The sequence below is a fragment of the Callospermophilus lateralis genome, chromosome 16 (genome assembly GCF_048772815.1).
Source record: "Callospermophilus lateralis isolate mCalLat2 chromosome 16, mCalLat2.hap1, whole genome shotgun sequence".
Classification (NCBI taxonomy): Eukaryota; Metazoa; Chordata; class Mammalia; order Rodentia; family Sciuridae; genus Callospermophilus; species Callospermophilus lateralis.
This window is the reverse complement of record NC_135320.1, coordinates 11857649-11884270: the sequence shown is the minus strand read 5'-3', so window position 1 is coordinate 11884270 and position 26622 is coordinate 11857649. Positions and strand designations below refer to the sequence as shown.

The 26622-nt window shown below is 38.8% G+C and overlaps 1 protein-coding gene and 1 pseudogene across 5 annotated transcripts in view; both read right to left on the bottom strand.

Annotated features, from left to right (window-relative positions):
- Spidr (scaffold protein involved in DNA repair) overlaps positions 1-26622 on the bottom strand; it is a 384856-nt gene that overhangs the window by 6226 nt on the left and 352008 nt on the right. For all 5 annotated transcript variants that reach the window (XM_076835428.1, XM_076835429.1, XM_076835431.1 and 2 more), the window contains 7 exons: positions 20042-20129; positions 18901-19044; positions 18749-18808; positions 13438-13648; positions 12545-12697; positions 1276-1369; positions 235-349 (listed from right to left, as the gene is read on the bottom strand). In XM_076835428.1, the coding sequence (XP_076691543.1) occupies positions 235-349; positions 1276-1369; positions 12545-12697; positions 13438-13648; positions 18749-18808; positions 18901-19044; positions 20042-20129 (865 nt within the window). The remainder of the gene's footprint in view (positions 1-234; positions 350-1275; positions 1370-12544; positions 12698-13437; positions 13649-18748; positions 18809-18900; positions 19045-20041; positions 20130-26622) is intronic.
- Positions 25743-26512, bottom strand: LOC143382310 (small ribosomal subunit protein eS6 pseudogene; annotated as a pseudogene).

Below are 26622 nucleotides of genomic sequence, written 5' to 3'. Positions count from 1 at the left end.
AGTGGAAGCTTTAAGTCAAAAATGACTTTGAAGTTACAATATGGAGACTACTTGTGAAGAGGTACTCTGAGGGCTGGAGAGAACTCTGGGTATATAGGTCCCTCCCAGCTGTGAGTCACACACATCAATACCATAGGTGGACAAAGAACATGCAAGTGCTCTAATTTTCCCCTGACCTCGAGTTCCACAGGTACATGTGGAAAATGAGCATGTGCTCTAGGTACCAGCTCCTACCTTAACCTTCACGCTGCACTGGGGTCTTGAGGGGCAGTCCAGAAAGACTTGCAGGTGCCTCTTGAGAACAGGAGATGTGACCAACTCACAACAATCTCCACAGAAAAAGGTGCCTCTGTTGTGTGAAAATGCACAGGAAAAACAAACAAGTGAGGAGGCCCAATTAGATGAGTTCTAGCAACAGACACACATTTCTCTAAAAACGAATGTTTGCTGAGGGAGACAAGAGGGTTTTGCTATCAAAATCAACTTCTGGAGATTGGCCAGAGTCTGATTCTATTCTGATGGATGAATGCAGGCTTTGGTGACAGTGGCTGAAGACTATTGAGGGGACCCTTGGACAGGCAGAGAGTTATCATTTACATGGAGCAGAGGGGAAGGCATCACTATCTTTGGTCCCCTACTGCTTCCACTTGAATCCATGTTCTCTGGCCTCTTCAATGTGATCTGGAGATGACTTGTGTACAAAGGCCACCAACCCAGCAGGCATCAAGGCAACATTTGTTCTTTGCTTCCTAAAGAGGGAACAAGTAATGAGCACACCCTTTTCTGCCTGTCACTCTACAAAGTCCAGTTGGGAGGCCAGGGAATTGACTCCAAAGTAACAAAATGCATGGACATCCAGCCCTCACCATGACCCAAGAGGAGGTGCAGAAAAACTAGGCAGGGAAGGGATGTCTGTTCAGTGCTGCTCATTGGTGTCTGGTGCCTGGAAAAGCCTGGACCACTTGCACAGGACACTCTATAAAGTCCTCACATTGGTCTCATTTATTCATGTTTATCCTGTCTTTCTTTTTTCTTCTGACTAATAATAAAGGAGCTAAGGACAAAGGCCAGCTCTTTTAAAAGACAGGAATGTCTGCAAAACCAACAGGAAAATACTAGTTAGGAAACCCCACAGGTATAGTGGCCATTTTCTTGCAGCTCAGAAGAGCAGGTTCCCCTCAGAGCTTTTAGGGAAGCTGCTGAAGGCAGCAAGGCTGAGGGGCCTTGGGGCTAGGTCATGCTCTTTGGGGCCTGGGAATTTCAGGGCAGCCTTACCCATCTTCTGGCCTCTGTTCCAATCTCCCATTGCCACACCGGTCACATGTAGGCCATGAGAAAGCGGTGTTCTCATCCACACCAACCACAGTGCCTAGGCCCACGTGAGAGAAAAGCCAGACCTTCAGAGGTAATTTCTGCTCTGATCACCCAGATGACATGTGAACGCTCAGATTGTTTTCTTACTAGTATATTTATATAAGTCTGTGCTTTTTATAATTTCCACTTATTACACATACAAAACAAAAACAATTTAAAGCAAATTTTAAACTTGCCTACAAGAAGACCACCTAACCAAGCATCTTTGTTTTTCCTTGATTTTTTTCCCCCTAGAAGCATACATATTTAAATCGTTTAAATAAGGTCAAACCATCCATGGATGTTGCCTTGTGTTTTTTACACAGCTGCTGGAAAGATTGTTATCTTATTGACATGCAGTAAGGTGACAGATTCCATTCCACCCTCCCCGTGTTAGATATTAGGTCTCTAAATTAATTAATTAGTCGATTAATTTTGTAGTACTGGGGATTGAACCCAGGGGGTACTCTATCACTGAGATTCTCCAGCCCCTTTTAGAATTATTTTGAGACAGAGTCTTGTTAAGTTGCGGAGACTGGCCTCCAACTTGCAATCACCTTGTCTTAGCCTCCTGAGTTGCTGGGATCACAGGTTTCTTCCGGATTACTTTAATGGTATGGCAGTGAGTGTCTCTGCATAGAAGCCTTTTCTGTATGAAGGCCCTTATTCAGAACAGATTCCTGAAAGTAGAATTATTGCTTCCCAGAGTATGAGTAGTGGGGATATAGAAAAAGCCTTTCAGAAAGTATTTCCTAAGAGGACATTTTGATTTACATTGTCCCAATTCACAGAATGCCAGTTTCACTATACTGCACAATCAGTATCTTAAGAATGTGCCTCCTTAACAGGTATAATGAAATTGCTTATTTTAATTCCACTTCTTTCATAAGATAAATCATTCTTATTGGTTTATGAGTATGTTCTCAAATAAGATTTCTCTGGTTTCCTTATTGTAATTGTGATTAAGAATGCATGCATTTCTTTTCTACTCCAGCATTTATGATTGATTTATTCAACCAACAAATAAGTATAGGATACCGCTATTTTTTTTTTTTTTTTCTGGATGCTGGGGATCTAACCTAGGACCTCCATGAATGCTAAGTAAGACTGTATCATTAAACCACACCCTATCCTTGATTTTTTTTTTTTTTTTTTGCAGTACTAGGGATTAAACCCATGGGCCCTCTACCACTAAGTTATATCCCCATCCTTTTTATTTAATTCTGAGACAGAATCTTGATAAGTTGTTGAGGCTTGCCTCAAATTTGTTATCTTCCTGTCTCAGCCTCCCAGATATGGGAGGTAGTACAGGTGTGTACCACCACACACAGTCATATCATGATATTTAGAATGAGATATATGTGGGCCTTGAGGCACAAAGATACACGGAACATTATCTAATTCAATGGAATCAGTCTAGTTGGGAAAGCAGATAATAAACAAGGAATACAATTATCATGAAATAAATGCTAATAGAGAAAAGGAAAAGTCCTCTGAAAAGTGCAGCAGAGATGCCTTGTGGTCTGGTTTGAGGGCCAGGGAAGCTTCTACAGAAAGGAGTGAGGAGATTGGCAGGCTGACCCTGGCAGTCAAACTTATACCTCTGACAACCCTGCATACCCCAGCGGGGCTGGAGGCTGTGCTAGCATTGAGGAAGGGCAGGCAATACAGCTGTGGAATTGGCAACACCATAGCTGGGATTGAGATGGTCATGTTTCCTTGGATGTGAAGCATGACTGATAACATCAAGATTATACTGGCAAACTGAAGATCATCCTCGAAATGTGATGAATTAGATGCTTAAAGAAAAAGAAGTGACCTGAGTTTCTAGATAGATGAGTTTCTGTTCCGATTCTTTTTTTTTTTTTTTTTAGAATTTTTTTAAGAGAATTTTATTATTTATTTTTTAGTTTTCAGCAGACACAACATCTTTGTTTGTATATGGTGCTGAGGATCGAACCCGGGCCGCACGCGTGCCAGGCGAGCGCGCTACCGCTTGACTCACATCCCCAGCCCTCTGTTCCGATTCTTAAAGCAAAATGTTTCATTCTGTTCCCATTCTTGAAGCAAAAGGCTTCCTCTACAGAAAATATATCGGTAGAGGGTAAAGCAGAGTTATGGGAAATAGCAGGCTTGGTTTATTAAAATGCATTTATGCAATGCAGACTTGAATGACTTCTTAAAAATGAGAATAATAGGTCTTGATTTTTAAAAGGCTGTCCTAGCTAATGACATTGTCCTTGCAAATCTAATCAAAAGCATGTCGAAAGGATGAAAAGTAAAGTCAATAAAGTCCTATAATACAGCAAGAAAGGAATGTGAGCTCATTCATAATAGTCAGATGCAGAAGGAAGTCCAAAGGAGAGAAATGTGTGGCCTATCCCCAAACACCAGATCATGTCATGCATTGTGGTCAGGTTCCCATCCGGGCCTGTGTGCCCAGCATGGAGCTATTTCATAGCAGTGCTTGGTAAACAACTGCTAAACTAATTATTAAAAATAGGCTGCTACTAAGCAAAGTTCCTTTTTACTGTAGGATGTGCATGGGTGTTAACAGCATTTACATTTATATGGGATTAAGTAATTTTCTTCCAATTAGAGAATAAGGCAAGAGTTGATGTTTTCATGGGGTCTACAAACCACTAGAAATCTTTCGGGCAAACTTAAATGAATTTAAGGGATGTTTGGGAAGTGTTATTAAACAGTGTTGAGAACATTCACTTAAATGAACACCAGAAGGAAAAAATAAACATTTTTTGCCAACACTGAGGGGAGTGATGCCACCTTCATTGGCTTGCCTGCAGGTTGCTATTAAAAGCTTCATACTTTGCTTGTCTTCTGTACAGAAATCCCTCATAATCAGGTTTGGGAAAAGTATATATCACTTAGTTATTAAAGCTTCTTTTTAAAAAGGTCTTTCTAAGAGTGTTAAGGAAAGTGCCTCAACTGCAAGCTATCTGGAGTCCTTTTGGGATAAGTTGACACCGCCAGGTCAATGTACACATTTCTTCAGTTATTCTGCATTCTCTGCTACACCCTTCCCCCTGAAATTTCCTGAAAGGAAGAAGTAGGGGGAATCACAATTTATAAAACTTCTACATAAAAGCCGAGACCTGGTTTGAGGATGGGCCTTTGCCATCCCTTCCCACGGAGGCATGCTTCATCCATTCATGGAGCAGTATGCAAAGTCCCTCACCCTTAGTGAGCTATGAATAAAGAAGAATAAATGGTGTGAGAGAGAAAAAAAAATTGTTGCTGCAAGACTACTTCACCCCAGAAAATAAAATGGAAAGAAGTCTTTGCATATTCTGGGAACTGACATTCAGAGAAGAGTAGGCCCTGTGCCCTTATTGAGGAATGAGTGCTCTCCCCTCAGGGAGGCTCACATTTCTTGGGAGTGATAAACACCTTCACAGGGATTCTGTTCTGGGAATGTGTTCAGGGTCCTTTCAAGCCCTACTTGAAGAAAAAGCTTAATATTTAGCTGTCTGAGACCCAGATGCTCAACTGACTTAGCAGTTGCTGAGAGTTGCCCAATCCCCAGTACTGACTTACTACAGATGTAAAGATGCCCAGATGGAGCCAGGCTGGAGACAAATCATCACTGAATCCTGAGCCACTGACACAGGACAAAGCAAGGATGAAAGCCTGAGAAGGGAGCATCTGCTGTTATTGTAGAGAAGTGAGGACTCCACCCAGGTATAGATTTGAGGGAGTTGCAGCTAGGCAGTTCACGGCTGGCTAGTATACAGGGCAGGGATTCCTGGTAGGAACAGTGCACCCATCTGCTGCCTTGCTGTAGGCATTCCTTGTGGGGCAAGTTTTGTCAATCTTGTCACTTTGCCACTGGGCTTTGTTTTCTCTTAATGCCCAGTTGATTGGTTCTTATCAGAGTATCTGGCAACACTCATTGCTGCTGTGATAACACTCTGCTTACACATCACCCTTATCTACCACAGGTCTGCAGGGAAGTTGCAGAGGAGGCCTGAGCAGAGGAGACCTGCAGGGAATGCAAATGAAAATGGGAGATGGGAAAAAATATGTAAGAAACTTGGATGAACATAAGGAAAAGATCATCATCGGGAAAGCAATATGAGAAGGTAAAATACAATCTTTTATATTTCTTCTGAACATGGTGGTATGTACCTGTAGTCCCAGTTACTCAGGAGGCCTAGGCAGGAAGATCTCTTGAGACCTGGAGTTCAATACTGGTCTGGGCTATGTATCAAGAAACTGCCTTCTCTTTATTTTTTAAAAATATTTTATACTTAGTCTAAATTGTTCAGTAAGTTATTATTGATCTAATAGTTTATTTAAATAATAACAATGATATACTCAGTGATTTATAGGCAAGTGACATGAATGACAATGATGTCATCAAAATAGAAGAAGGATCTGGAAACACTCTGAGGTACCTGCATTAACTGAGAAGTAGGAGAATATCATTTGAAAGTGGACTTGAGTGGTTGTAAATGTACATTTCAAACTTTGGGGCAACCACTAGAAAGCATTAAAAAATAAGTATAATTAATATGCAGAGAGAAAAGAAAAAATGGATTCATACAGGATGCCCAATTAAAACGAGAAAAGGCAGAGAAAAAGACAAAAAAGAATCAGCGACAATGGATGGAAAACAGTTGTAAATATGATTGGTTTCTAGCACATGCAGGGCCATGGGTTCAATCCTCAGCAACACATGTAAATCAATAAAATAAAGATATTGTGTCCAACTATAATAACAACAGAGCTTCAAAATATATGGGGCAAACTGATGGGAAAGAAAAATAAATTCACTACTATAGTTGCAGACCTCAATACTCTCTATTAATGATTGACAGATCTAGCAGGCAGAAAATTAGTAAGAGTAAAGTTGAACTGACAGTAACATCAATCAACAGGATTTATTTATTTATATATTTTTAAACATTTTTTTTAGTTGTAGTTGGACACAACACCTTTATTTTTATGTGATGCTGAGAATCGAACCCAGTGTCTCGCAGGTGCTAGGCGAGCACTCTAACGCTGAGCCACAACCCCAGCCCCAATCAATAGGATTTAATGAACATTACTGAACACTTCATCCAACAACAGCATACACATATTCTTTTCAAGTCTAGGTGGAACACTGCAAGAAAGATCATACCCTGGGCCAAGAAACATACCTTAACAAATTAAAAAGTAGAGAAGTCATACCAACTATGTTCTTAAGAACACAAAGGAATTAAACTAGAAATAAATAACAGAATGATACAGCTGGAAAGGCTCAAAGTATTTGGAGATTAAATAGCATACAAGTCAAGAAAAAGTGTGAAGAAGAAAATAAAAAAAATATTTTGAATCAAATGAAAATTAAAAAAACATCAAAATTTGTGGGATACAACAAAAGAAGTATATGAGGGAAATTCATGTGTGAAATGCGTATGTTAGAAAAGAAGATCTAACGTTAATAATCTAAGCTTTCATTTAGGAAACAAGGAAAAGAGGAGCAAATTAAAATCAAGTAAGGAAGATAAAAATAACCAAGCAGAAATTATTGAAACTGAAAACAAAAAAAAAAATCAATAGAAAAAAAAAAGAAACTAAAATTTCTTCGAAAAGATCAATAAAATAGATGAACTTCTAAGTAGGCTTTCTCAAGAATTAAAGAGAAGTCATAAATTAGTAACAGCAGAAATGAAAGGGGCCATGATTACTTTCCCACAGATTAAAAAGAGAATAATAGTATATAACTCTATGCCCCAAATTTGATAGGTGAAATGGATCAACTCCATTAAGTATATAATCTATCAAAACTTACATAAGAAATAGTATTATAGGTCTGTATCTATTAAATAAACAGAATAAATAATTAATAACCTTCCAAAACAGAAACCACTGGGCTTGGATTGGTTCATGGTTGCATTCTACCAAACATTTAAAGAAGAAATTATACCAAACCTCTACATTTTCTTCTTTAAAACAGAAGCAGTACTTCTTCATTTTATGAGGACAGCATTACCCTAATACCAAAATCAGACAAAAATATGAGAACTCCATTATTCTAATGCCCCAAATCAGACAAAGATATTACGTAAAAGAAAAAAACTACAAACATCTTTCATGAAATCAATGAAAATGTCCTCAAAAACAAATAGCATATCTAATGCAATTATATGTAAAAATGATTATTTCACAACCAATTGAGATTTACTCCAAGTACACAAGGCTGGGTCAACCATTTAAAGATCAGTGTGTAACTCATTACTATCAACAGGCTAAAGAAGAGAAATTATATGATCAGATTAAGATATAAAAAGGGCATTTGAAAAAAACCCAACATTTAATCATGATAAAAACTCTCAGCAAACTAAGAAAAAAGGAGTTTAGTTTCTTCAACTTGGTGAGGAACATCTACATAAACCTATAGTTTGAACAAACCTAAAGCATCAATTCCTGGGGTTCCAAGACAATAGCTGAAAGTAGAGCAACCACACAAAGTTAGAGCAGAGAGACAGATATCAAGAAGGAGATTACAGAGGAAAAGGATAACTCCAGTGATTTAATATCATTTTTGAGAATTCAGAAATGTCAGGTTGCAAATGAAAGTCAATTTAAAGCTCCAAGAAAAAAACAAAACAAAACACAGTTCCTTCAGTTACCAATAGCTAACCTTACTGCTGCAGGTGTGGGAATGGGTGGCCTGACTCTTTCTTGAATTTCTGTGGCACTCACTGGATGAAGTTAGAAATTAGTTAAATTGTAAGCCCTCTTTTAGCCAACAGTGCTTTTGTTGTCTCATAAAACAGTGCGATAGGTAGTGGTGACTCTTATGGTCACAGAATAAGAACTGCAGTGACTTTCTGGCACAGGGCAGAGAATTATACAAGGGTGGGGGTTGGGGGGGTGTTCTGCCATCCTTTTCCCTCCTTTAAGCTCTTTTTTTAAAATATATTTTTTTAGTTGATGATAGATCTTTTATTTTATTTATTTATATGTGGTGCTGAGAATCGAACCCAGTGCCTCACGCATGTCAGGCAAGTGCGCTACCACTGAGCCAAAGTCCCAGCCCCATGCCTCCTTTAAGCTCTGGATGAGTTCTAATCTCTGGGAGAGGTAAAAGAGAGTGGAGAGGGAGGATAACACAACCAATGAGAATGAAGGTGGAAGGGAAAAGTACTCATAGAGGTGACTGGAGACCCCAAGTTTGAGAAATGGCTGTGGGTCATGACCAACAGCACCTAAGGGAACCTGGGAGAGGGGACAAGAAGAGGGATGGGGGATGGGAGAGGGAGATAGGACAGGCACATGTCTGCATTGTGGATTTCTCCTCATAGCTTGTTGGTTCAGGGAACCCAGGCCATGCCACTCTGTACAATGTGCTTGGTCTTCATAGCCTGTCCACTCATGAGACCCAGTCTGTGTCCATCTTCATGGTACACTCTGTCTCCAATAGCCTGTTTGCTCAGGGGCATGAAGCTGTAGTTGTGTACACTTTGCAGTCTGTCCCCCATAGCCTGTTCAACAGGGAGAACTGAGCAGCTGTACATCAAGAAGTAGTTTCATGGTGGGGCTTCCAGATGCCACTATAGTCTATTGGGCCACCCAAACCCCTTGCCTTCCCTACCTCTTCCTGCTGATATTATCTGTTTTGTACCATCATTGATGTATGAGGTTGAAGAACAGCATCATTAAAAAATCTGATCAGTATGAACCAGGGAAAGCAGAATAAGACAGAACCAACCCAAGCCCGCCCTGGCCTCCCCTTTCAATCTTGCCTTTCCCCTAGGACTTGGAGGTTTTACAATGGCACCTAGTACCTCTGTGGATTTTCCATATGCCCTCTGAACGGCCTAGCCAGCCTGAACAGACTGCCTGAGAAATCCTGATAACTCAAGTACGCCTCTGATTACTGGCTTGACTTTAGTCAGCCATCCTCTCTCTCCCTTTATGGTTCCTGGTAGTGTTGTCTATTATTTTCTCTACTAGACTGAGTGCTCCTTGCCTTTCATGCATTACCTCATTTAATCCTCAACAATGCTTTGAGACTAATTCTCATATCCCTATTTTATAGATGAGAAAATGGAGGTCTTAAAGTAGAGTCAGTTGTCTATAGAACCTCTATATTCCACTGTGCTCACAACCTCTCTTCACAACCCTAGTTGTGTTCAAGCACTAGATCTAAAAAGAGATTCACAGAAAAAAAAAAAATCCCAAAGGGCTTTGACCATGAACAAGTGCTCAATCTCATAAAAAGCACATTATTTAAAGCAATACATACAGGGATCACAGCCTTTTTGCTGTTGTTCATAAAAAGGATCAGAAACTAGTGGCAGGTAAGGGTAGAGAAAAACAGGCCTTCTAGAAGGTTTCTTTTGGAAATTTGACTTTTTATATACTTTCTTGAAAACAGTTTAGCAATAATTGCATAGACATTGGGTGTGGTGGCCACATACCTTTAATCTCAGCTATTCAGGACGCTGATAGGAGAATAGCAAGTCCCAGGCCAGCATGGGCAACACAGTGAGGCTTTCTCTCAAAATAAAATAAAAAGAGCTGGGGGTATAGCAGTTCAGTGCTTGAGGCCCTGGGTTCAATCTCTACTACTTAAAAAAATAAATAAAAGAACAAAAATATATAAACTCATAGTGCAGTCACTTTGGAAAACATACTGGGACGCTTCAAAAAGGTTAAAGGTGCAGGGTCTCTTTTTGTTTGAAAGTTAGACTGTAGTAATGGTTGCACAATTATGCAAACACACTAAAATACTTAATAGTATTTTTTGAGACAAGGTCTTGCTACCATATGACTTAACAATCCCATTCTTGGATAGCCAAATTCAAACAAATTCTCCATGAATATTCATAGCATTTCTATTCATGATAGTCAAAAAAATGTTCACCAACTGATGGCATAGCTGTACAATGAAATATTACTCTTCCATAAAAGGAAAAAAAAATTGATGTTACATTGTAGATAAATCTTGCAAACATTATGCTAAGTTAAAGATGCCAATCAAGAAAAACCACATATCATATGATTCCATTTATATGACAGGTTGAGGACAAGCAAACTCAGAGGGGCATAATGTATAGACTGGTGGTTTCCTGAGACCAGGGTGTGATGGAGGAATGGGAGTGACTGATGATAGGTACAGGGTTTCTTTTTGTTTCAAAGTTAAGACTGTAGTAATGGTTGCACAATTATGTGAATTCACTAAAACACTTAATAGATATATTTTTTGAGACAAGGTCTTGCTATATTGCTGAGGTTGGCCTCAGATTTGTGACCCTCCTACCTCAGTCTCCCGAGTTGATGGGATTATAGGCATGAGCCACTGTACCTGGCTAAAAACACATTAAATGAATGAATTATAAATATAAATTGAATTTATATCTCAATAAAGTGTTTAAAAACACATGAACCATTGGAGTGTGGCTGAGGCGGGAGGATTGCAAGTTCAAGCCAGCCTTAGCAACATTGTCTCAAAATAAAAAATAAAAAGGGTTGGGGATATAGCTCAGTGGTAGAGCACCCCTGGATTCAGGCTCTAGTACCAAAAAATACTTGAACTATAAATTCCTGAAATCCTCCTTTATAGTAGGACAATACTATACAATAGTATATGATAGTAGGATAATAGTATACAATCAGTAGGGGATGATGTCCAGAATGTTTATCACGCCTTGTTTGTAATTGCAAAAGCACAGGAAGATTCTGGCTATCCATCATTTGAGGAACAGTTTTTTCATGAGGGACTAATATGCGACTGTGAAACTCTTATATTAGATCTCTATTTCCTTGGGCAGACATTCTGGCTAGAATATTAAGTGAGGAAAGCAAGTTACAGAATAATATGTAGCAAACCAACCCAGTCTGCACACACAAACCTTCTCCCTCTAAAGCCAGGAGTCATGTACTCCATGTGTGGTGCACAGGGAGTACCTGCCAGGAGGTTGCTACCTTCTTCTGGGTTCAGCTTTCACTGGTTTCAATAAGTATGTATTACTTTCACTATTAAATAATTTTTAAAAAGTTAAAAAAGAAAGCATTTTTAATGCTGTTTTCAGCTCCAGACCCATATATCCAACCAGCTTTGAAACATCTCAGATGTAATGAAATCACCCAAACTCTCCAGACATAATGAGATGGTTCCCTTCAAAGTTGCCTTACACATGTGTCCTGCTTTGGCAATTTACAGCACTACCTTTACTTCCTCACCCAAGCCTAAAGCTTGGATGTAGCTGCATAATCCTCTCCCTCTATACATGTCCTCTATCCTGTGGTCCGATTCATCACCTAACTTACCAATTTTCCTAATTAAACCCACTTCTGGGTTTACTTTTATATTGCTGCCACAACTGTCATCTTGGTCCCTCCATCTGCTCTGTAGGAATGGATGTCAGACCATGTATTTTCTCTATGGATGACAGAGCATACTCTTTTTTTTTTTTTTTTTTTTGGGTGTCAGGGAATGAACCAAGGGGCACTTTACCACTGAACCAGATTCCCAGCCCTTTTTTATATTTTATTTGGAGACAGGGTTGCACTGAGTTGCTTAAGGCCTCACTAAGTTGCTGAGGCTGTTTTTTTTTTTTAATATTTATTTTAACTATGTATATATGACAGCAGAATGCATTTTGATTCATTATACACCATTGCAGCACAACTTTTCATTTCTCTGATTGTACATGATTGCGGAGGCTGGCTTTGAACTCTTGATCCTCCTACCTCAGCCTTCTAAACTGCTAGGATTCCAGGCGTGTACCACCATGCCTGAACAGGGTATATTTTTGATTGGGTCATGTAGTATCCTCTTAGTTCCTTCATCCAGTTGCCTATCCTGCCTGCTCTAGGTATCCCTGGCTTACCAGGTCTCTCCTGTCCATTGCCTTTATTTATAAGTCCTGTTCCATGCTTCTTTTCCTGACATAATTTGTCCCACCCACTCTTCAGATCTCAGTTCAAGCCTCTTGTCTTTAGGGAGCTTCCTGACTTCCCCAACAAGGTGAGGGCCTGATTACTGGAAAATGGAGCACTTGAAATTCTGCAGTCTTAGGTTTGTTTGGTCTGAGAGTCAAGAAGTTCTTTTTATTTTTTGTACATTCCAAGTAGGCACTCAACAAAAACTTGTTAAACAAACAAGTAAATGAATACAAAATAATACAATATTTAAGACAACATAAATATTATTTCCAATGAGAAGGCTGCCCACCTTGCACACTGCAAATGGAATTAACAGGTGTGAGGGAGTCTAGTTCATCCAGTATCACTGGGCCAGTCAGCTCACAGGAGCCAGCGCCGGAGGCCATACACCAAAAGGGTTTTTGAAGCATCAGGACAGTCCGTTCAACACAGACAATCTGACCTGCCAACAAAGATACTTCAGATTATTGAAGTGCTGAAGAAAAATGTGAATTCTCCTGCCAGTAAAGATAGTCTCCTTTCCATCCTCCCAAAAGTGATGCAAGTATAAGGGTGCAATTGTGGGGACAGTCTGTTCCTAATGCCAGGTCATAGTCTGGGAGGCTGATTATATACAGGAAGCTGTACTACACAATTCTGAGGAAAATGGAGCCAGTTTTCTTTCTTTTGGAGAGATTTTATACATATAGAAGTGGCCTCCAGTGAGCTAAGCTGGAAAAGCATGCAAATACTAAATTCAACTTCATTCTGAAAAGAGTAAATTTTGTGATACATTAAATTTACTATGTAAAAAAAATACAGTTTAGGCGGGATTTTAGTTTGACACCTAGGTAAAAAGTATATATATTTCTAATGTTCTAGTTTTTGGTTTGTTTTAAAAAGTAATCACGCAAATCATGACTTCAGATGGCTTCTATACCACTATAGACAATCATGGAGTGACTGATGGGATTGCTACAGGGTATACCAGAACCTTGGAGTACTGTGCAGATAGCCATGAACAGGGCTCAGCAAAGGCCTAAACTGGTAACATGGGCCTCTGCAGGGCACAGGTCATGTCTGTCTTGGGCTATGTGATGGTGCCAGCAGTGCTGAGCAAGATGCTTTTGGAAGCCATAGGAGACATCATATGGACACTGATCAGTCACCCCAATCAAAACTGTGGAGAAGATGCAAGCACACCCTGGTCTCGGAGAGCATCCCTGAAGAGGATGCTATGAGGTGCAGCCGTGGAGAGTGCTTCTAGGATTTCTGGACCCAGGACACATGAGGGGGTCACACAAACTGGCAGAATTTTGGGGAGGTGGTGGTCATTCCCATCCTTCATTTGCAGGGTGATGTCAGTCACCAACAGCCAAATCTCCTTTTGTGCCAAAAGAAGCAGACTCTTCAGCTACAAGTTCAAAGTAAAGACTATTAACTATTCTTATATCCAAAATTAATTTTTAAAAGCAACAATCTTAATAATCATTATCACTAACAAGTTATTTTTTCAAAATACTTTAAAATACACAACAGGAGTTTAGGCATGGTGGCACATGCCTATAATCACAGTGACTCAGCAGGCCAAGGCAGGAGGAACCAAATTTGAGGTCAGCACAAAAAACTTAGTGAGATCCTGCCTCAAAATAAAATAAAAAGGATTATGGATGTAGCTCAGTGGTTAAGTGCCCTTTGAGTCAATCCCCAGTTTACAACCAAACCAAACCAAACCAAACCAAACCCCAAAAACATACTATAGACTTAGCACCCGGGTCACTAGCCCCATTAACACAGCTGTGTGCCCAACTGTGCACCTGTTTAATGGATTCCTTTGTTGGAATACAACCCACACTTTGCACGCAATGCTCTACTTGTCTTCTGACCTACTCAGGTAAATTTTATTGTTCATTCTTTCTTGTTCTGAGTTTGTATACCTAGAATGCTATCTTTTATCTAGAGGATACACATTCTTCTCTTAGAGTAGCTGCAAGTTTCCTGAGGGTTAAGACTAGATCTCACTCACCAATAGACTTTTTGTACAGGATCTTGGTATAAAGTAGGTGTCATAAATATCTGTATCTGTAACAGCTTTTATTTTTCTTATTTTTTTGTCTTCTTTACCTTAATTATAATTTTTCCCCTAATCTGCAAAAGTTATAATGTCCTTCCAAGTTCTATTGAACTGGCAGTCTTCCCCTGCCCATTGGCCAGGGATCAGGACGTAGTAGATACAAATGGACCAAAGACAGATAATAGGGCTAGGGCCTGAGGGCATGGCTAGCTTGAGGGTCAGCTTGTTTTGCTGGCATGGACTGTCAGGTGAAGCTGAGAATTACACATAGTTGGCTAATAGAACTCAACAGAGGTGAACTCCGTGGTCTAGAACTGTGGATTGGGAAGGAGAAGGTAGTCTGCATGGTTGGGAGGTTGATTATATATAGGAAACTGCATTAAGTAATACTGAGGACAATGGAGCTAGTTTTCTCTCTGTTGAAGAGGGATTTATACATACAGAAGTGGGGAAGACAGGAGTAAATTCTGTGGTAATGGTCTATGGTTAGTGGTGTTGGTGTGAAACCACAACTCTAAATAAATCTAAATATAGAAGTAGATATGGATGTGGGTGTGGGTGTGCATGGGTGCATGAATATATACATATGTCTCCTTGCACTATTCAATGAGAGGACCTACAAACAATAACATCCCAATAGCAGCAAATGTAGCTAGAACCTAGACCCTGGCTTCTAAATACCATTTTCCATTGTTATCAACCAGGGCTCCTTGAAATGAGGGCTGATTCTAAAGCATAAAATGTCAAGATGACATATTGTGTCAAAAATAAGGGAGGACTCAAAGAATGATGGAAACATGTCTAAAAGATATAGGAGCCAGTCTAAATCTGGTAAAATTTGAGCATCAAAATGAACAACCAAAACAGATTATAACTTACTGAACAAAAAACTAATCCATTGGTCTATACTGACATAAATAAATGACTACAGAAATAAATCAGCAAAATGAAAAGCTCTTAATCAATGCTGAATGTCAGCTAATAAATGTACAAGAAATATATTAAGATATTTATAGTCTCAAAGTATCTTTCCACAAAATGCTTATTAATAAGTAAAATATTTATTTATAATTAATAATTTGTTCTAATTTGTTATACATGATAGCAGAATACATTTCGATTCATAGTACACAAGTGGAGCACAATTTTTCATTTCTCTGGCTGTAACACTACACTAAGTAGAGTCAGACCATTTATGTCTTTATAACATGTACCTAGGGTAATGATGTTCATCTTAGTCCACCATCTTTCCTATCCCCATGAAATATTTATTTTTTAATTTCAAAGTGAAAAACCATGGAAACACCATCTTGACCAATTGATAAAACATTACAATTCTTTCTGGGACAAATAAACTATATATCTCTTGATATGAACACAGTATTTTTTTGGGGGGAGGTACTGGGGATTGAACTCAAGGGCCCTCAACCACTGAGCCACATCCCCAGCTCTATTTTGTATTTCATTTGGACAGGGTCTCACTGAGTTGCATAGCACCTGGCCATTGCTGAGTCTGGCTTTGAACTCGTGATCCTTCTGCCTCAGCCTCCCGAGCTGCTGGGATTACAGGCATAAGCCACTGTGCCTGGCAGAACATAATATATATATATATATATTTTTATTTTTATTTTTATGTGGTGCCAAGGATCAAACCTAGTGCCTCATACATGCCAGGCAAGCACTCTATCACTGAGCCAAAACCCCAGCCCTGAACATAGTATTTTTATGTGGTATTTCTGTAGAGAATGTTAGAATGTATAATCTAATCTGTTCAAGAGATAGCATCAGTTAAACCTAAACCAAGGGACATTCTACTAAGTAACTGGTTTTTATTTTTTGAAAAATCTCAAGGTTGGGCTGGCAATGTGGCTCAGTGGTAGAATACTTGCTTGCATGTACAAGGCCCCCTAGTTATAATCCCCAGCACCACAAAAACAAAAAGCCAAAACATAAGTAAAGATAAATAAGTATTCCATCTAAGAAAGATGAAAGAGATATGACCTGAGCATACTGTATGACCCTGTATCAGATCCTGGAGTTACAAAGGTTATTTTAAAAACAATTAGCAAAACAAAAATTTAAAAAATTAGTAGATATATCAGGAAGGGTAAAGATTTCTACAAAGTTAAGAAATGGTGGGAATTCTGACATTCTTCAAGGATTTTAAAATACTCTTTATGAATACTTGGGATTTGGGCTAAGGTCTATCTTTCCAGATACTAATGTACCCAAACCTTTTAATTAACTATAAAATTATCTATATTACAGGAGTATGAAAAAAATCAGTAACAAGAAATCTTCTTATCTTTATCTTCTATAAAAAGATACCAATAGCCAATTATTTAAAGCAGTGCTACTACCAAGTTCTTGCTAAAATTTTACTAAAAATAGGTGTCTTATTTATAATTGCCCAAACTCGGAAGAAAAAAGATGTCCTTTAGTAGCTGAATGGATAAATAGATGTTGGCACTTCCAGACAATGGGCTGTTATTCAGTATTAATGAGAAATGAGCTATCAAGTCATGAAAAGACAGAAGCTTAAGTGCCTAGGATGAAGTGAAAAAAAGTAGTCTAAGAAGACTACTCACTGTGATTTTAATTATATAACACTCTGGAGTAGGAAAAACTTTGGAAAGAGTAAAAAGTTTAGTGGTTGCTAAGGATTGGGGAGGAAGGGATAAATAGAGCACAGATGACTTTTGGGGCACTGAAATGATATTATAATGGTGCCTACCTGTCTGTATACACGTGTGCAGTGCAAACCAACAGAATGTACATCAAGAATTAACCCTAGCTGGGTGCAGGGGTGCACATGTAATCCCAGTGGTTTGGGAGTTTGAGCTGACTAATTGTTACAGAAACCATGTGACCCAAGAAACCTAAAACATTGATGATTTGGCCTGTTATAAGCACAGTCTGCCCACTCCTGAAGTAGATGATCACTCCTGAAGTAGATGAATTAGTATCACACTATGATAGCACAATTTTAGTGATATTTTTCTATAGGAAACTCATCGATAACTTAATTAGAGGTTAAGAAATATATTATTTTAGTCATCTTATAGCTCTTCCATTGCCTATCACCTATGGATGATTAGAGACATGAAAAAAACATTGTTTAAAATAGGTACTCCATAGAAAATAACTTCAGATACTTTATGTATAAAAGAAAGGCTCCCAACCCAGGCAGCTGAGCTGTGGCCATATATAAAGCATACATGCTTCTTAAGAGATTTATTTTTACTTTTATTTTTGTGGAATTGGAAATTGATCTTGGGGGTGCTATACCACTGAGCTTACCCCCAGTCCTTTTCATTTCTAAATTCTGAGATGGGGTCTTGGTAAGTTGCTGAGACTGGCCTTCAACTTGAGATCCATCTACCACAGACTCCCAAGGTGCTGCGATTATGGGCATGCACCACCACTCTTGGCTAGATTCACATCAGGAGTGAAGACATGAAATGCCATGAGATCCAGCATTTGCTTTGGAATACTTTGCAACAAAAAGAAAAGCCAGAGTGGTGAGTGTCAAACCTTTATAAACCAAGTATAGATTTGTTAAAAGACTGTCCCTGGGACAACATCAGCACTCTGCCACTTCTGTGCTTGGTGGTGCTGGTTGCCTGGATGGCCCAGTCCAGGCTACCTGCCCAGGCTTCAGCTTCTTCCATAGGCAATTTCCTGGCATTCCAACCTGCCTGGCTGCAGGTGCAGTGGCAGCAGCAATGGCACCAGGGGGGCACACCCTGGGGGCAGTGCATAGGGGTCCTCTCATTCTCTTCTTATTCTCTTCCACACTGGAGCATATTACTCATGAATGGACAAGAGCTTGACAGATAGGATCACCTCTGAGTCCTACAAGATGAGTAGCCTTTGAGAGTGTTCCTTTACCATCCAAGGCCAGAGTGATGTCTTGGAGAACTTAGTTCATATATTCAGATTGCCAAGGACAACTTTTTACCTCGTCCACTCCTAGCTGATCCAATAGCAAACTCCTCTAAATTGCCACTTCCTAGAACTTCCCAAGGCCTCAATGGGACCACAGGGAAGCGGACTCTTCTACCGTAGAAGAGTCCCAGAAGTGTTCCCAGAGTGGATGAACACAATCTTAAGATTCCCAATTCTACCACATAATTGAGATTTCAGCTTCTATTTCCTTTCTTCAACCTGCCTACGTGTCAGAATTTAACAAATAATATAGGGCTAAAATCTTCAAGGGCAGAGTTACAACTGTTTTTTTTTTTTTTTTTTTTTTTTAAATATCCTAGTACTTAGCATGGTAGCTGGTAGTCCATATCTGTGCTGGAATGAATGTACTACCCCTTCAGCTGGGTCATGTTCACCTGGATTTTAAATCTGCTTTTGTATTTTGACACTCTATTAATTTCTAAAAGATTATCCTTATGGGAGAGGGAGACAGGGAGAATGAGAGAATGTTACCTGTGGTCTTTGATAAATCACTCTGGCATAGAAACTGCAGCGGGCACCCAGATTGTCAGTCTGGAAAAACATTGAGAAAGACTGGTAACATCATCCAAAGTACACAACCATGGCAAAAGTACTAAAGAACTTGTTATAAACAAAGATGTTACCTGGAGAATATCTCTTAGGCAATGGAGAATTGGAGGCTGGTGAAGCTTAGATATGGAGTCTCCTTCAATCATATCAATTTGACCGAGATTGGGATGAACTGAGAGGACGTAACAGAAGGAAGGAGGAGGCGGGTGACTTTTGACCTGTTTAAAATGAAGGCAAAGGTAGAACATGAATGTAGTGTTAAAAGACTCAAATACATCATTCCAATCTATTTTTTCTTATATACATATTTACTTATAGATGTGTACCTTCTCTGGAAGGTTATATAAGAAGTGGGTTACATTATTTACTTTTGGGACTAAGCATAAGAACTTCTGTTTTTCTTAATTTATTATCAATTTAAGATTTCATTTTAGAAATCTATTCTTCAGAGTATACTGAAAATACCATTTGGAAACCACATCTTGTTAATCTATATATGGGCATTTTTGACACCTACTATTGGACTGATAGGACAAGTTCATCAATGTAGCACTCCACTGACGTCAGCTATACAAAGATGTATTCCCTTTTTCAGCTTAGGCATCTATGACCCAAAGCAACCACAGGCTAGCCTCCTGGACAAGGCCCAGGAAGGAGAGAAGGAGAAACTTTTTAACCCATTTTTTGAGCTACTACCAGAAATAATTTTTTTTTTGGTGTTTATATATATAGATGTATTTTTATATTTTTTTTACCAGAAATAATTTGATAGGGTAGGAATGGACATTCCTAGCTACCCTCATGGTTGTAGGAATATTTACAGATTCCATTGTATTCCTGCTGTAAATTGGTAACTAAGTGCTGGTTTCATGAGTGATTGAAAGGGGTGGGAAAATATTGCCTAGTTTATAATGAGGCTAAGACTCTGACTGTTGTAACAGTGTGGGAGGACTGCTGTTTAAAAATTCATCATAAATTAACCTGAGAAACATATCGTATAGCATGGAAGGGAAAGCAGCCATAGATTGGGCTCCTGAATGAGAAGAGAAAATCCCAATCCCAGTCCTACCTTGTATTCACATACCACCACAAAGGGCCTAGGTACAGAGGGATTCCTGTTGCCACTGTGGGGTCATGGAGCAATGGTGAGAGCCCTGGCTTGGTGGCTGGCACAGAGCAATCTGAGGATGGAGGGCTCCCTGGTGTTGTACCTACCTCTTCACAGGGCTGACTATGGCCGGGTGCTTTTAGGGGTATTGCTGGGGGCCATATGGTATCAATCAAACTGAAGAGCCCTGGTGTCCTGGGACAAGAAAACACTGTTAAAATTATTTGTCATTAGATGGGATGCGGTGGCACAAGCCTATAATCTTTGCTGTTAGGTAGGCTGGGGAAGGAGGATTAAAAGTTTGAGGTTAGCTTAGGCAACTTAGAAAGATCATGTCTCAAAATAAAATAAAAAGGGTGGGAGATGTAGTTCAGTGGAAGTTAGAGCATTTGCCTAGCTTGTGTGAGCTTCAATATCTAACACACACACACACACACACACACACACACACACACACACAAAGTATGACACAAGATGAATGCAAGATTCTCTTCTTTGTGTAGAATAGAAAAGAAATATACAAGGGACTGGGGATATACTTCATTGGTAGATGGTAGAGCATTCTCCTAGCATATACGAGTCTCTGTTTTCATTACAAAATGAAAACAAAACAACAAAAAAACCCAAGAAACTCCAAAACATCATCAATCTCCCTAAATTTTTGTAGCTTCTCAAAAAGTGTCCTGTGACGTTCACTCCACAAAAGCAGGACTCTGCTCAGTGAGGTTGCTGTGTGGAGGATGCCTGAAGTGTGGCTATGGGTTCCCATTGGGTGTTGGCAGAACTTTAAAATGCTATAGGCCCAGGGCTGGAGTTGTAGCTCAGTGGTAGAACACTTGCCTAGGGTTCTATTCTCAGCACCACATATAAACAAAATAAAGGTACATCGACAACTAAAAAAAAAAAGGGGGGACCACCATTTGACTCAGCTGTCCCTCTCCTCAGTCTATACCCAAAGGACTTAAAAACAGCATACTACAGGGACACAGCCACATCAGTGTTTATAGCAGCACAATTCACAATAGCTAAACTGTGGAGCCAACCTAGATATAATTTAGTAGATGAATGGAAAAAAAAATGTGGCATATATATACAATGGAATTTTACTCAGCAATAAAAGAGAATAAAATCATGGCATTTGCAGGTAAATGGATGGAGTTAGAAAATAATGCTAAGTGAAGTTAGCCAATCCCAAAAAACCAAATGACGAATGTTTTCTTTGATATAAGGAGGCTGATTCATAGTGGGATAGGGAGAGGGAGCATGGGAGGAATAGACGAACTCTATAAAGCAGAGGGGTTAGAGGGGAAGGGAGAGGGCATGGGGTTAGAAATGATGGTGGAATGTGATGGACATTATTATCCAAAGTACATGTATGAAGACACTAATTGGTGTGAATATACTTTGTATACAACCAGAGATATGAAAAATTGTGCTCTATATATGTAATAAGACTTTAAGGCCTCCTGCTGTCATATATAAATAAAAAAAAATACTGCTTATAGTCCTGGCTGGACATGGCGGCACACGCCTGTAATCCAAGCGGCTTGGGAGGCTGAGACGCTAAGCAACTCAGTGAGACCCTTTCTCTAAATAAAATATAAAATAGGACTAGGGATGTGGCTCCATGGTCAAGTGTCCCTGAGTTCAATTCTTAGTACTGGGAAAAAAAAAAAAAAAAAAAAAAAACTATAGGCCCTGGGAAACTCTGAAAAAAGACACCTGTGATGTCCTGTGAAACAAGATTCTTTAGCTTATAATCAAGAAACACTTTTTGGTATAATCACGAATAGTATCTCTTGGAATGTGCTTTAAGAAATGCTGTTCTATGACAAATAGCCTTAGAAGAGTTGATTGCTTACTTATTTAGAAGAAGGTAAGTGGCTAATTTTAAAATTTTGGACATTTGACCCTTATCATTATTATTTTTAATGCAGACTCCTAGATAAGAAAGAGTATATGTTAAATAAAAATTTCTTAAAATCAGCTTCTTAACTATTTTTTAAAAGTAGAGATGGTTCAGGTGGCTATTTTTTTTCCTGTTTGTGTGCTTTTTTTTTTTTTATTGTTGGTTGTTCAAAACATTACATAGTTCTTGATATGTCATTTCACACTTTGATTCAAGTGGGTTATGAACTCCCATTTTTACCCCGTATACAGATTGCAGAATCACATCAGTTACGCTTCCATTGATTTATATATTGCCATACTAGTGTCTGTTGTATTCTGCTGCCTTTCCTATCCTTTACTATCCCCCCTCCCATCCCTCAGGTGGCTATTGTTGCTTTGTGAACTTGAGTCTTCATCTCGGGCAGCTCAAACATTCATGTACCTCTGCTGAGGACAAACTTGGTGCAGAAGTTAAACTTTGGCACAAAGTGCATGTTCTTTTCATTACAATTCATCCCTTTCTATTCATTTCTGCATAAGATTTCATTTTATTATAGAAGAAACATTATTTTAAAAAGCCATTCCTAGGGGCTGTGGCTCAGTGGTAGAGCGCTCGCCTAGCATGCACGAGACGTTGGGTTCGATCCTCAGCACCACATAAAAATAAATAAAATAAAGGTATTGTGTCCAATTACAACTAAAAAAAAAAAAAAGCCATGCCTAGGGCTAGGGCTGTGGCTCAGTGGTAGCGCACTTGCCTGGCATGTTCTATTCTCAGCATCAAATATAAATAAACAAAATAAAGGTCTATCATCAACTAAAAAAAAATATTTTAAAAAGCCATTCCTTTAAAATATTTTTTGGTTTGATTTCTGCAGTGCTGGGGATAGAACCCAGAGCCTCACATGCCAGGCAAGTCCTCTAGTACTAAGCTACATCCCCAGCACCCTTTTAGAAATTTTTTATTATTTTAGTTTTTAATTTGTTCAAATTAATTATACATGACAGTAGAATGCATTTTGACACATTGTACACAAATGGAGCACAACTTCTCCTTCCTCTGGCTGAACATGGTGTAGAGTCACAATGGAAATGCAATCATACAAGTATATAATGTCTGTCTCATTGAATCATCCTTCCCATCCCCACACCCCCTCACCTAAAATATTTTTAAACAGCAAACAGGCTGTCTAATAGGGACAGACTACTTTAATTTGTCTTTTAAAAAGTTAATAAAAATTTTAATTTAAAAAGTTTTTAAAATAAATGTTTAAATAGAGAAAAAGGACATACAAATAACATCCATACAACTGTGATATGATTAAAAATAGTTTGAGGCTGGGGGTGTAGCTTATTGGTGGAATGTGTGCTTAGCATGTGAAAGGACCTGGGTTCACTCCCCAGAACCACAAGAAAAAAACAAGGTAACATCATTATGCCAGAATAAATTTCTTGGGATAGTCCTTAATTTATAGAATGTATAATGAATATGCAGCAAAATTTGGAACTTCAAACTGTGACAAAAATGTTTACAGGCATTTGATAAAATTCTGTCATTCTGTGTTTGAAAACCTAAGCAGACAGGATGAGAATCTGGCTCCCTACCTGCTCCTATTTATATGCTTTGCAATGGCCACAGCTCTCTGACAGCAGTTCCCTGGGCAGATTCCCTTCCAGATGGCAAAGGTGGAATGGGTCAATATTGCTGACCATCAAGCAGGGAAAAGCTGCACTTCTCACCATATCGGATCATGGTTTCCCCTCACCCTCTCAGCTGTCTCCTTAAAGTCAGCTGCATGTGATAAGTAAGAAAAGAGAGGAGGATCTGGAAACAGGTAGGACACATGGAGGAGGATGGCACAGGCACTGGGGACAGTCTTGGGCAGAAAGCACAGGCTGAAAGACAGGTGGATGCTTCAGGAAGTAGGAGACACAAGAAGGAGCAGAATCAGGCTGAGCTCACACAAGCTTCCCTAACCTCCAACCTGGAAACCAAAAGCGTCTAAAGCCATAATTCTATTTATAGAAACCAATGTACATTTTAAAGGGAAAGATAAAAATATGTGAACATGGTAAGTATTGTTTACCAAATTATATACTTCAAATGGTTAAAATGGTAAATTTTATTGTGCCACAAGAATTAAATTTACTGTGACAAGTAAATGCCATGTATTTTGATTGGTTTTCTGTCTCTAGAGATAATTGACAGTTCATTTAAAAAAACACTATTCCCTTATGTGTGAAGTATGACACAAGAGGAATGTCCCAAGTTCTTTATTGTACCTTAGGAATATAACAAGTACAAATACAATTTTGAAATTTGAGATAATTCACATATCAAAAATTCCACCCATTTAAAAAGTGTGCAGTATACTGGTTATTAGTGTAGTCTTACACTACAACAGGGTCTCCCTAAGTGTGCAACCATCAGTATTAGTATCCATTAAACAGTTACTCTCATTCTTTCTAGCCCCTGACAACCATTACTTTACTTTCTGTCTTAATAAATTTGCCTGTTCTGGACATTTCTTATAAATGGATTCATACCATATGTGGCTTTGTATGTGTGTGTATGTGCTTGTGCACACTTGTGAGAGAGATGGCCTCTTTCCTTTGGCATAGTTTTGAGGTACATTCCTCAGAAAATATCAACACTTTGTTCCTTTATGTGGGGGAGGGTACTGGGTATTGAACCCAAAGGTGCTCTATTACTGAGCTACATCTCCAATCCTTTTTGTTTTTATTTCAAGACCAGGTCCTGCAAAGTTTCCCAGGCTGTCCTTGAACTTGTGATCCTCCTGCTACAGGTTCCCAAGTGACTGGATTTACAGGCATGCACCACTGGCCTGGCTACTTTGTTCATTTTTATGACTGAGTAACATTCCACAGTATGGGTAAAGGACATTTTATTCATCTAGTCATCAATTGGTGGACATTTGGGTTGTTTCCATGTTCAGCTATTCTAAAAACTGCTGCCATGAACAATTGTGTGTATATATATATTTTTTTTACACTGGGGATTGAACTCAGGGATGCTTTACCGCTAAGGTACATCTTCAGCCCATTTTAAAAAATTCCTTTTAAATGTTGAAACAGGGTCTCACTAAGTTGCCTATAGTCTCCCTAAACTGCTAAGGTTGGCCCCAAACTTGCAATCCTCCTGCCTCAGCTTCCAAGGTTGCTGTATACAAATTTTTGTGTGAACATAAATCTTTATTTCTTTGGATTAATATTCAGAAGTGTAACTGCTAGGTTACTGGGTAATTGTACATTTAATTCTTTTAAGAAACCACTAAACTATTTTCATACAGGTGGCCGCACCACTTTATAGCCAATCAGCAATATATGAGAGATTCAGTTTCTTTGCATCCTCATTAGTATTTGGTGTTATCATATTTGTACTTTAATATTCTTAACAGAACTGTAGAGGCATCTCACCAAGGTCTTGATTTGCTTTTTCCTCAAGGCTAGTGATGGTAAGCACCTTTTTTACTTGCTAATCTGCCATGATGTATATCCTCTATCTTCATGTTCTTTTTTATTTTCAAATCAGACTTTTTGTTTCTGTGAATGTCTTTATTTACTATTGAGTTTTGAAAGTTCTTTATGTATTCTGAATATGAAAAACCTCAGGTATTTTTTCTTCTTCTTTTTAAAAATAGTGGTAGTTATTTTATTTATGCTAAGTTATACTTTCTGCAAAGGTAATATATATATTTTTTATTGAGTATCCTTTCCTGAGTCATTCATCCCCCAAAAGAAACCTTTGCTGGCCATCTAGTATCATTGCAGTATCATATCAGTCCCTGAATTTAAAAAAACTTTACTTTCATGTATTTCTTAAAGACTTCTTCCACCACTTCCCGTTTTTATGACATGTGTTTCCATCTGTTACCTAGTTATATCATCAATGAAAATTCAATAGAGTTTGAATGTCTGATCTTTTTTGTTATGCTTAAAAATATTTTTACTGGACTCAGAAGTAGAAGCTCTTAGAGAGGACAGCCTGAGTCTCTTGGTGATCTGCTCCTGGCATTTTTCTTTGGCTTCTTGCATTCTCTTGGACAAAAGTTTGGAATATTCTGCAGCCTCTTCCTTATTCTTCTTAGAAACTGTTTCTTCAGCGTAATATGTTGGAACTTATGTTGTGAGTCATGTAGAGTAATGAGATGCTGAATCTTTGGTGCTTTGGTCCTGGGTTTTTTAACTTCCCTGCTTTCTGACAACATATTGGCAGGTATCATCTTCCTTAGATTGAAGTTTGCAGATTCTACTAGCTCTTTTGGGTCCTAGTTGATGAAGCACAGTAGTATTCATTAAGTCCAGGGATATCCTTCTCTCCTTGTTTTACAATAACCAAGTTGAGAACACTCAGAATGGTATCCACAATGTAACCTCTAACAGATTTGTGCTTTCTCTCTTCAGTTTGCCTTGGTCTATAACAGGAATGCCCCTTATTCAGTAGTAGGGGAACATGGCCCTGGGTCAAGATACCCTGCTTCGTGGGGAAACCTTGTTTGTCATTTCCACTACTGGTTCAGACCACATAACCCTTCCATTCTTCACCCAGTGTCAGCAGCAATTTCTATAGCCAAACGTTTCTCGTAAAAAGTACAAAATTTGCATTAATTGTCCACTTCAATGAGTTTCTGGCAGCCAATGGCTCAGAAGAAGATATTCAACTTCATCTTGGTGCTTCTTTCTTACTTTATTTTTAAGGATTCCTTGGGACTTTCTACATAGATCATAATGGCATCTTTTTACAAAAAAGATGTGTCTTTTGATTTTTTTCTTTTTC